This window comes from Chroicocephalus ridibundus, chromosome 3 (assembly GCF_963924245.1).
Source record: "Chroicocephalus ridibundus chromosome 3, bChrRid1.1, whole genome shotgun sequence".
Taxonomy (NCBI): Eukaryota; Metazoa; Chordata; class Aves; order Charadriiformes; family Laridae; genus Chroicocephalus; species Chroicocephalus ridibundus.
In genome coordinates, this window is record NC_086286.1 from 4,736,210 (window position 1) to 4,748,338 (window position 12,129).

General features: G+C 46.1%; 1 protein-coding gene across 1 annotated transcript in view; it reads right to left on the reverse strand.

Moving 5' to 3' along the window:
- The window catches only part of JAG1 (jagged canonical Notch ligand 1), a 37,362-nt gene extending 26,229 nt beyond the window's left edge, over positions 1 to 11,133 (reverse strand). The window contains exons 1-2 of the mRNA XM_063331279.1: positions 10,675 to 11,133; positions 9,572 to 9,877 (exon numbers count right to left, since the gene is read on the reverse strand). Of these exons, the coding sequence (XP_063187349.1) occupies positions 9,572 to 9,877; positions 10,675 to 10,749 (381 nt within the window). The 5' untranslated portion in view covers positions 10,750 to 11,133. The remainder of the gene's footprint in view (positions 1 to 9,571; positions 9,878 to 10,674) is intronic.
- Between the last annotated feature and the right edge of the window lie 996 nt (positions 11,134 to 12,129).

The following is a 12,129-nucleotide window of genomic DNA, read 5'->3' on the forward strand; positions in this document are numbered from 1 at the left end:
AAAAAGAAAAAAAAGAAAGGAAAAACAGTCAAAGCAGACTGCTTTCTCACGACTGGACACAGCATGCAGCCTCTGAATGAAAACCTAGTTTGTGATGGACACCGGCTTGGAATATAGCCTAAATATGTTTCATATTCAAAGCAGACTAGGATTCCATTTCGTTCACTGATAACTGTGGGAAAATGCTTCAAAAAGTAAGCAAAGCTGGGCAAGCCGAGACATGTGCCCAAACTTCTATGCAGAAGCTCCACTGGCCAAAACCATTTTTGGTTAATATTTCATGAAAGTTACATGTTTTTTGTTACTATTCTAGACCAAGTCTCTCAACTTGAAAGAAACTCTGAAAAATAAAAGACAACACAATCATTTAACACCGTATCAAGCAGATTTAAGAAGTCCTTACACAAGTCAGAGAGAAAAAAAACAAACAAACAAAACCAGAATAGAATTCCTAAGCCATATTACAGATACAGATTGCACTATCTTGGGTGCTTCCTCACTGCTTTAATTACCAACATTGAGAAGCACAAGCACAACATGTTACTGCAAGCTTGAAAAAAAAATATTATGATATAGAGAATGAATTATGGCAACTAGCACTACTTCCAATAAAGTTAAGGATGTTTTCCTTTCGGCCTTGCATAATTGTTTTGGAAGATATTCTGTCTAAACTCATAGCAACAGTTCCCGGTTGGTTCTCAGGACTGTTTACCAACACACCTAGCCCTTAAGGAAAGGAAAGGCTGAATCCTAGCTTTAAGTGCTACTGTTGCTAGATACTTGCGTGACCACTTTCCAACACCACGCAGGAGTTTGCCTTAAGACAGAAGACGCTTCTGCTTAACTGGATGGCAATAAAGCGCAGGGCGAACAGACCTACCCTAGCAATTCTCTGGTTTCTATGTGCCCTCTCTCACCTCATCTGAATATTTTAAATGAGGAATCCCTGTCCTGAAAAGGGACGATACAAAGAATGGCAGTTTAATCTGTTGGCTCTGTCCCTCGCAGCATGGGGCAAAGAAAAGGAAGACTTTGTGTTCAAGATGGGACCCTTCTAAACAAAAGGCACGCAGACACCCACAGCCTCACAACAGTAGCAACCCCCCCCCCAACAATCCAACTATGGTACACCTCCAGCCAATTCCTCACCCCCCCAAAAAAAAAAAACAAATCCAGTTCTGTGAAAAGACTGCACTGTTGAGATTTTTTTTAAAAGCGCATATCATCCCCACTCTATAGATCAACAATTCAGATATCTCAGGAATGACTACTTACAGCGTGGAGGTTTAAGTTTTCCCATGCCCATAGATGACCTTTGCCCATCTTTGAATAAATATATATATCCAGACACAAAAATTCCACGTCATGCACCTTATTCCATCAAAGCAACGTCCTAGGCAATAAGGCAGCAGTGAACTTTGCAGAGTCACACCCAATTAGCCACTGTAAACCTGAGCTTGACCAGAAGGCAGGGATTCTGACTTGAGAGTAAAGGCAGCTTGAAAGGAATGGCAAGCCGGCACAGTTTGCAGAACATCCACGGTCTGATCGGCCCAAAGGACTGAAAGGCAGCATGGTCAAATTCAAGCAAAACTCCTACGAGTTATGCTATGAGAGGATGGAAATGGTTAAGTTCACACTCCAAACAAACCAAAGCAAGCACCAATGTGCAAGAGCTATTTTCCTCAATGACAAGACACCACAATTTAGTCTTGGTCGATTGATAACACAGCTCAAGAAAGGCTTTGAAGACCCTGAAATCCATCAGAAACTGTCCCTGTTAAGGTTCTGAAAGGGCAATGAAACCTCTTTTCTGGTTATTTAAATGAAATACTAGCAGTTCCAGGTAAGCAGAAGGTGTTTAAAGCTCTCTGCTTGATTACCTTCTCCCTCCCTTCATCCAGACATCCACCCAACACAGATGTTTTTGTACTTTGGCTTCTAAAGGCATTCTGCAAGTCAGTGGGAGAGAGCAAGATTAAAACATCAGGCTCATTAGTGAAAGGACTGCCTCCTTTTTGAAAGAGGTTGCAACTAGTCAAACTTCTTTCCCTCCTGTCCTTGTGGTTAAACCATGCAAGAGCTTTGCTGAGCATGTGAAACCATGACTAGACAAATGCAGTGGGAAGTTTGCATTCTGAATGCTGTGCCTGCTCCTCCTCTGCCAAACAAGGAGAGCAGGTTAAGCCCAGCAATGTTGTTCTTGTGCTCTGCCAGCCACGCACAGCTGTGAAGACCAGCGTGAGAACGGTGCTCGCACCCTGCCCGTGTCCTAGGGAAGAAGGTCACAGCAAATTGCCAAGAGCTCCAGGAATCCCTCCTCCCTTCAGCTGGAAGGGGATGAGATAGGGAAGAGGTAAACTGAGGCATATTTCAAAGTGCCCAAGGGCCAGGGAGGAGGGCATCTCTGAGGAGAATTAATGCTAGTCACAAAACCACTTCCTCTAAACGTCAGCGGGACTCTCACTTCGGTACCCCTGTTGCCACACAACAAGTCACAATGACGGCACACAGATGCGTCACAACGTCGTGCCACGGTCAGCCAGTCAACTCTGACAACAGAATATTTCTTCAAAGGAGTTAAAGACAACCGGTTCCTCATTCAGAGGAGAGATGGATGTATTTAGGAAGAGGAGGGAAACAACCTAACCCTCTTAACCCTTTGTCGAATGCAACATCCTCAGGAAGCTCTTCTTTGGGCCATCCTACATAAGGGTCAGGCAACACCCTATAAAGCTGTTACTCTTTCAACCCCGCATATATAAACAAAGTCTAAACTGTGACAGGCTCACGCGGAGGAGCCCATGGCCAAGACCTAGGCAGCACTTCAAGCAGGCAGCCCAGCCAAGAGCCTCATCAGAATATGCCCACATGAAAACAGAGCACTCTGTTCCTTCAGTCTTCGTTTTCAGTAGTTCCTTCATTGCTGTTAGTGCCAGTAAACACTTCATTGCCACATAAAGGAGAAGACACAAAACCAAATTTAACTGTATTACCAGCTTCCAGGAGAGACTTTCCCCTGATTCCGCCTTGGCAGAAGCCAAGCCAGTAACTGAAGGCAAGACCTTCTCCGCGATACAACTGCCACCCTCCTGCCAAATGATGAAGGACACAAAAGTACCGCTATCCAAACTATGCATACGCTTAAGCATCCAGTAAACCAGGCTGATCTCTGATCTGGCAAGCCTGCTGGAATAATGAGTATCCTGTGAATACATAATGTGCTGAAGTTGCCATTGTGTGAAGTAAGTCCATGGTTTGTCTGGGAGCCGAGCAATGCTGAGTCTACTGCTGCTTCCTGTTGCTTGTCCCGTATTAGCATTATTTTTGGATAGGCCCCATTATGTTCTGTAATCCTCACTGCAGTCAGTATGGCCACACTATTGTTCTTGGTTAATATTAGCAGTCAATGCCTCTGTCTGGGTGGCCGGACTACAATGTATTCCAATCATAAAACTAGCATGCATTAATGGAACAATGTACTGGGACAGAGTGGGGAGACTCCCTCCTCCCCTCCTTTAAAAAAAAGAAAAAAAAAAAGAAAAAAAAAAGTATAGCATCTCTTTCTTTTTAAACTAATGATTTTAAGCAATCTCAGCTATCGGGGTGCATCGTACGACAACAGCATTTTAATCAGCACCTTATCTCATTACGGAGTTATTTTCTCACGGAGCCTCACTTGTCAAAGACTAGCAGGTAGGCCAAGATGTCAATGGTTGCTTTCAACCTTCCCCAACAAGCAGATTACCTGCTCTTATCAGTCCCCCTACCTGTTTAAAGCATCCCACTGATAATTAAATGCACCAGTTACAAAAGGGTGGCAAGGTTAATAGAGAGAATACCTAGTAGCCAGCCAAGCAAAACAGTCAGGTTCACACAGAGCAAGCCTGAACAAGAAGCCTTTCTACTTATTTACCTAAGTGCATAAGAACTGGGTTGAGCTGGTAAAGAACTCTGGATATTTGACTATTTACAAACCACTTTAACCACTTCTATCCACATTTTACAGTTTCTTCAGAATACTACAAGAATAATGAGTGTAATTTACGCTACACAGCAGTGACCACATAACCATGAGCTCCACAGACTAACAAGAAATAAATACAACAGCTTCTAGTTTTGATCTTTCCCCATGTTGAGGCATACGGATTACCAGCTAAAATTGTTAGAACTGTGTCAGTTAACATACAAAACTTCTATCCATCAGCAGAAATGCAAAGTCAAGTTTAGTTTGAACTTTCAAAACCAATCCTGTCATTGGTATTATCTACACAGAAATACTTTTAAGAACTGCAGCTTAAGGTTTTTGGATGTACCGCAGAGCATCAGACTCAAGAACTGAAGCTGAACTAAGTGCCATGTACGAGAGTGCAGCCTCTTGTACGGCACATCATCTCACTTAATTAGCTAAGGCCCAACTTTACCAGCTTCAGTACTAATTTACTTCTACTGCAGCCTTCAGTCTGCAACAAAGCAGCAAGTTTCCTGAGTTAACTAGAATTTTAAGCATGAAGCATCAATTTTATGCAATCGTTTTCAGACATGCAGACTTCCAGCTGCATAAACAAGCTGACAGCACTGGATATATGCAGGCTGAGAAAGTTTAGGAATAAGCTCCAACGCCAGGTCCAGTCCAGCTGCCACTGAAGTTAAACTGGAGCAGGCCTTTATTATAACAAGAACAAAAATTCTGGGAGCAGGCAGGATGAGGATTTATTTTTAGACATATTATGGTAATATAGTCAAATGGATTTACCGGGAAGATGAAGTTCTGAACTGACAGGAACATACATAACTCTTAAGAACATGTAAGAAGTCCAAAAACTCCAAATGGATGCATCGCTTCTCTGCAGTCCTGGGAAAAAACAGACTTGTGGATGCTAATTATGCCTCAGACGTCACTTAATACTCCCAGCTCCTTTTTGGATAGTAAACCCAGGCAAAACATCGCCCTTTGAGTGCTGAAAATTTATTCTTAAATTATTAGTCAACAGTAAGTGACACAGTGTGGATTTGATTAATATGCATTTTGTTATTACAAAAATTTCTTCTGATGTGCCCATGCTTCAAGATGACTTATCAGGTCTTCCTTAAGAAAAGCTTGAACATTATCTAGCATTTACTTCTGTAGGTTTTCAAAAAGTTAACTGGAAGGAGGGAAAAACAAAAATCAAAAAAACAAGCTTGAGTTTTATACTTGTGACCTACTGTTTGTTTTGTGTTTTTTTTTTAAAACAAACAAACAAACAAAAAACAACAAAGGGAGTTGAATGAAGTGATATTTTCCTCCAAGATTCAAAAGGCTATTACTTTAATATCAGCTGCAGATTAGGATTCTGGAAGCCTCATGTGTCAAGACAGGGGGAAGAAGTTCATGAAGCTTAAAAAACACTAAAAGGTCTTTCATTATCTCTTTCTAGTCAGAAAAAAAAATGCCTACCCAGAAAACACATTTTACATCTTCAGGAACCAGCAGCAGTAAGATTTGCCATTAAAAAGGGGAAAGGCTGACTATTTTATTTTTTAGCATAAGACTGAAATAAGATGTTCAAAACTCTTTTTACTTGTATTTTATGCTAAAGTCATTTAGATGCTGGAAGGGTTTTTTTCCACCTCAGTAGTTTCCTGGTGTGTTGGTGCAATTGGCCCCAATATTAAATAATTACAAGGATCGTAATTTCAGGATAAACAAGCCGTTTGAAATTGGAGCTATGCATACCAAAGGAATTGCCAAGTTTGACCTCCTTCTTACTCACAGTCTCGCCAAACCCCCAAAAGATCTTTCTTTACATAAAAGCAGAGTTTAGTGCTATGCTTTCCTTAGTTAATTCATGCACTGCTCCCTTAAGGTACGGCACACATCACGCTTTGGATTCTTTAAGAAAGGCAAGAGATTTAATTTATGTCAGAGACGAGCATGTGTCTACCATGAGACAAAACTTGTTGAGACAGACTTTGACAAGTGGAACATGGAAATTCTTTTGTTACATACTTTTCTATATGGCCTCTTAAGCCAAGTTTGCCTGTCAAGAGAGTCACTAGTCTCAAAATGAATGCAAGACGCAAGACTATGCGTATTATTATTTTAGTTTTTTAAAAATCACCATCATTTCAATTTACTGAAGAATTGCTAGCTACTGCAAGGGCAGCTTTCTGATGCACTCTAGTTCCTTCATGCTGATCTGCTGCCCCGTTTCCTAGCAACTTACTCAAACCTCCCATCACTTAAATTAATTTATGGCCCACCATCTCCACACTCATTACTCACATGGGTACATATCAAAACTGACAAGAGTAAACTGCATAAGTTATTAATAAAACTCTGACACTTCAAATCTACATTACAACTACAAGCCAAATCTTAACAGTACATTTAAAGCACACCATTCTCTTTTCTTCCCCTCTCACATGATGAATAAAGACCTCTAATGCAATATAACTATTTTTCACAAATGGCATAAGGGGGCAGCTTGACAAGGGAAGAGGTTTTTTTGGGGGTTTTTTGTTTGGTTTTTTTTTTTTTTTTTAGGTAGTCAAGGCAATGAGACTTCTTAATGTTACTGACTCAAGCTGGAACATCCCAGAAAAGCCTCCCTCAGACAGCAGACCACAAACAATACATATTCTGAGATGAGCATGATTTTCAGGTGCAATATGATTAACATTTTGGTCTCACTCCTATTACCTTTACTGTAATTTTCAGTTGGGTGTATTCAAAGACAACTCTCACAATTAGCCACATTGGTAAATGCAACGCTAGTCTCAAGCTTTTACTGAAGTCAACAGTATTCACCCATCTAAAGAAATTTTTTTAAGTTCTGAAATCTCAGCATCAGATTTGAATTGACTAATTAAGTTTACTACTTTATCTGTAGAGCTTTCAAAATGCCCAAAATGATTTGTGTACACAATTTTAGTACAAATAAGAGCTTTGCCACATTAGATATTCTTTTGTTCAAATGCCATTTGAAAGTCACAATGGCTAGCATAAAAGCTGTGTGCTATGGAAGTTAAAGCTAGGAGGCAAGCTTGATAATTGCAAACAGACTATCATCACAATCTCAAAAAGTGCATTTCTGCGTGGGAACATGCAAGAGTTTATTGCAAAAAAATTCCAGTCTTAGGAACCAGAGTGTCTGAAGTTGACGAGTTTTACACATTTCAAAGGCTGCACTGGAGTTTTGCTGCTGCTGCTCCAGGATTCCAGTGCTCAATTAGATTCAGTGGGACAATAGAAGCATTTCTTTCACTAAGATGCAGGCAAGCTTGGGAAACTTCTCCCAGGGTCCCCAGCCCCCTCAAACCCACAGATTTCCCTTCCCAACCCTATGAAGAGAGGGGCTGTTAGAAGGAACACATTCAGTTTTCACATTGTTTTTATATACATACACATACTTCAGATTCAAGGATCTTGAATTACTGGGAGCACGGTAGGGGGCTAGTTAAAAAAAAAAAAAAAAATAAATCCCTGATGAACCTGACTTTTCTGAAAAACCTCAAAATCTGCAACACAACCACTGCAGCCGTTGGCAAAGCTTCAAATACCTCAGATTTTTACAAAGCCCTTTATCCCTTTGATGGCATATTTGATAACAGTTTTATCTCATTTCATGTTAGAAAAAAATAAGAAAAGAGAAAGAAAGAAAGGAAGGACTTGTACTTCCAACAGAGAATACTTTTGTTAACTCTGCTATTGTACTTTGTAATACTATCTCCTTAAAAACGCAGACTGGGTTTCGCCCTTGCGCCTCTCCAGCCGTCAAGACTCCAGAAGTCACAACTGACAGAAGAGGCAGGTAGGAGGCAGCACAGGACATTTCAAGAACACATGGCTGCCTGCAGCGCTTGGCTGTAGGACTACAAAGTGGGTGTCTACGCTCCAACTGGAGAAGGAATGAATGCTTTTGGGGTGGGCTTTCCCTCCCAAAAGTCCAAGCCCTCCCAGCAACCAGTCCTTATCTGACTAGGAAGGGCCAAGCTTTGGAGGGAGCGGAAAGTCTGGCTTTCCCCTCGCCAGCAGTGATAGTGACGGAGGATAGGAAACAAGATGCAACCCTCCCCTGCACGCATGTAAAGAGCCCTCCTCCCCTCGCAAAAACGACCTTAGGCATCTAGGTTAGGATGACTGGATTTTCAAAACTGCTGAGCATCAACATATCCCAAGGCACTCGGTGGGAAACTGTCTGCTCAGCACCTTTGGAGAAGGGGGGGGGGGGGGGGCAGGAAAAACAGTTTTGTTTCCTAGGTGATCTCTAAATAGAAGTTTTAGGAGTTTGGAGTTTTGGGGAGTTTTCAGCTTTCATACCATAGCATCCCAGGCAGCCACCTCAAAAGACAGGCTGTTGTGCACGCATAAAAGCCCCCCCAGACCATCCTCAGCGTTTGCTTGCCTGCATGCAGCCCAGCACTGCGGGGCACAAAACAATGCACCTCCTGCCATCCGAGGCCATGGTAGTCTTCTACCTCCAGAAGCCCTACAGCCCTGGAGCCTGCATCTGTGGGTCTGTCCTGGGTGATGTCCCCTTTGTAAAAATGGTCCTCAGTTTCTGTACAGTGAGCAGAGGATTCCTCTGCAGAGCTGACCATATCAAAGCTTCAGCCCTCTCAAGCACCCCAGAAGAAACAAGCAGCACTGAAGTCTAAGCAAGTGTTCTTTACATGATCCAACAACAAAGCAGGCTTCAGCTAATGAAGGGGTCACCCATCCTCCATCTCAACCACTCTACAAACCTGACCAGTATTTGCTGGAGTGGACAACGCTGGGAAAGTGCCTGGCAAAGAGCCCCACCTCCTTGAGCCATCGAGTTTTGCACACAACTAGAGGGAAGCCAGAATCTATGGACCGCAGAGGCAAGCAGCCAGGAAAAGGTGTGCTGTGGGGAGGAGTGGGGGAAACGGACCAAAAGCTAAGGCCAGGCTTTTCTCCGTCTTTAGCTTCTGGAGTCTGCAAGTACCTCAAAACATAGCAAGCTTCGCAGGGAAGCTGGCAACTAGTTCACGAAGAGCAGCAACAGCAGCTCCCATCAACACCAAGCAGTGCAGCGAGATTGTCCCCTTGGGAGAAGCAGGAAGCCTTCCCAAACACGCTCCAGGGAAGGAGGCCAGCTATGACACACACTTTTCACACGGGATCCCTCTACAGCCCCTAACCCACTGCTCTTTTGGCTTATGCCCAAGACTTCACTGGTTAGGAAGGAAAAAAAAAAAAAAAGAAAAAAAGAAAAAAAAAAATGAACTTCTGACCTTCCAAGTCTCAAGAGACTTATTCATGCTGTAAAGTGCAGAGATACTGGGTTTGCTTCCCTGACCCATTTCGATCCCCCTCACTGCACATCTGACTTTCAAATTTAACAGGCTACGCATTGTGAGCCCCAGGGAGCAAAAACAAAAACACCACCACATTTTACTCATTTCTGTGCTGTGGATTCCTGACGCTCTCGCCAAGATGCCTGCTCCCTCCCCGATCCTGGTCCCTCTCCCCCTGTGCGAGAAGCTGGAGTTCAGCTCCCTCTGCCCATCTCAACCAGGACCGTCCAACAGAAGCAGAGCCAGAGCAGGCCACGCAACTCACCGGCCAGGCGAAGCTGAAAGGGATAACAATCCGGTTCTTTTCATTATTCCGGTTATACTTTAAATTGAAGGTATTTCCTCCAATGACAGGAGTGGATTTGGATCCAAAGCTGCAAGGACCGCCAGCAGTGACCCGCGACTGATACTCCTTCAGGCAAACTTTAAAATAGGTATCACACTCGTCTCTGGTGCATTTTTTATCTCCTGGGTTCCGGGTGCCATCACAGCAATTTCCATTTTGCAGTTCACCATTCACATTTTGCATGGATAAGATCTCCAACTCGAACTGTCCCGATGCTAAAGTCACCTGTTAATCCCAAGAAAGAATTGGAGGAGAAAACAAACAAACAAAAAAAAAAAACAGAAAAAAAAAAAAACAGAAACAAGAAACAGACAGTTACCTCACTTTTTTCGCCAAATGCCATCTACAAAAACTTTGCAGACAGGAGAAAGTCATTTTAAGTGTGCTTTCAAGAAGCACACACATAACATCAAAAAAAAAGCAACCACTCCAAGCTTTTCCCTATCAGGCATCCATGAGCAAGGCTCATAAATCACCCCAAGCAAATAACGCCTTTAATGCTAAAAAACAACCTTAAGTGCCAACTCCAAAAAACCGCGTGTGCGGGGAAGGCTGCTAAATCGTTAGGAAATAAACCTAAACCAACCCAAGAGTGTACACGCCAGGGCAAACCCAACAAAACGATGCAGCCTGGAAATGCAGCCCCTCTGCCTCCTCCGAGGTACAGCTGAGACCGGGGGAAAACCAGCTGGGATTCAGAACACTGAAATTAGTCCCAGTTAAGAAACAAACAAACAAAAAAGAAATTTCGGAAATTAAAAAAAAAAAAAAAAAGTGGCTTGCAGCAATTGCAACTTTTATTCCGAGGGAATACAGCCTTGCCGCAAGGAGGGCTTGCGCGTCAGCCATCCCCGCAGCGAAGTTACCGGCGGTGCCTCGGCGGCGGGTCCGGGCTTTGCTTCACACCCGTCCACCGCAACCCTCTGCGAGACAGGCGGCACAGCCCCCGCCGCGGCGGACCCCGGTGCGGGCTGTCCCCTCTCCCCCATCCCGGGGGTGACCGGCGGTGCCCCGGTACGTACCTGTGCCCGCAGCCCCAGGAGGAGGAAGATGAGGAGAGAGCACGCCGCCGCGGCTGCCCGCCGGGGCGCACGCATGCCGCCGCCGCCGCGCTGCTGCCCGCCTGCAGGCCGCCGCCGCCGCTCGCTCCGGGACGGGACGGGACGGGTAGACCAGGAGGGGAGGAGGAAAAGGAGGCGGAGGAGGAGGAGGCGCCGCCGCTGCTGCCCGCCGCCGCCGCCGCCCCGCTCTAATATACCGCGCCGGCCGCGGCGCGCACCCGCTCCGAACAACGCCGCTTTTCAAGCGCTTTTCAATAGCGCCCCGGTCTTCAATGCAAAGCAGCCCGGCCTCCTTTTATTCTCCTTATTCTCTCGCCTCCCTCTTTTCTTCCCCTTTTCTCTTTATTTTATTATTGCGATTATTATCCCGATCCTTTTATTTCTTTCAGGTCGCCGGCCACCGCGCGGCGGAGGCGCGGCGGAGGCGCGGCGAGGGCTCCCCTCCCTCCCGCCCCCCCGAGACACACACACACTCACTCTCACACACACACACCACACACACTCACACACACACACACACCACCCCGCCGCCGGCCGCCCGTCTGGCAGCCCCGCCGCCGCTCGCCTTCATCTAGCCCAGGGCGGCAGGCGGGGAGGCCGCCCGCTCGCGCATGCGCCTATCCATATGCATGAGGCGGGGAAGGAGGGGAATGGCAGGAGCAGGGGAAGGTAGGTACCGGCAGGAGAGGAGGAGGGTTAGCCGGCCGCGGCTGCTCCTCCTGCGGGAGGTGGCGGGGACCCGCTCCGCCTCCCCCGGGAAGCCCCGCTCCGCAGGTGCCTCCCGGGCTACCGGGAGGAGCGGCGGGGTCGCCGCCGCCCCGCTGAGGCGGCCCCGGGGAAGGGCGAGCGGGCGCGTGCGTTCACCTCAGGGGCGCTCGCGCCTGAGGCGGCTTTTCCCGCCCGCCGCTCGCTGAGGGGACTCGCGGCTCCCCCTGCCCCGGCGCCGCAGGCCCTCGCCTCGTCGCCTCCCGGGGCTGTTTGAAGGGGAAAAAATGAAGGTTTTGGGGTCACTTTTTGCACGGAAAGCTTCTCCTACCCTCGTTCGGTGGTAGCCGCCTCTCAGGCTCGCCTGCTTCCCGGCGCTGCCCAGCTTCCAAGTGAGTGTTGGGGTTTGTCGGCCGCATCCCTCCAGGAGCGGGGTCCTGAGGCACAGAGCCGGGTGGGGACTCCTTGCCCTAGGACTCTGAGAAGCCCAAGAGTTTGCACAGTAGCAAAGGGCATTCAGACTAGCTCCTGGAGGAAGAGCCACGCACCAAAGGGCATTGAACAAACAAACAAACCAAAAAACCCTACAAAAACGCAGCCCCTAGCTTTGCGTCTGGCTCGGGAATTCCCTGACTAGAAGTTGGGTGAGCGTGCTGGGAACTGTCACTGGATTGCTGTCCCATTCTTCCTGAGGCGCTGGAGACAGGAACC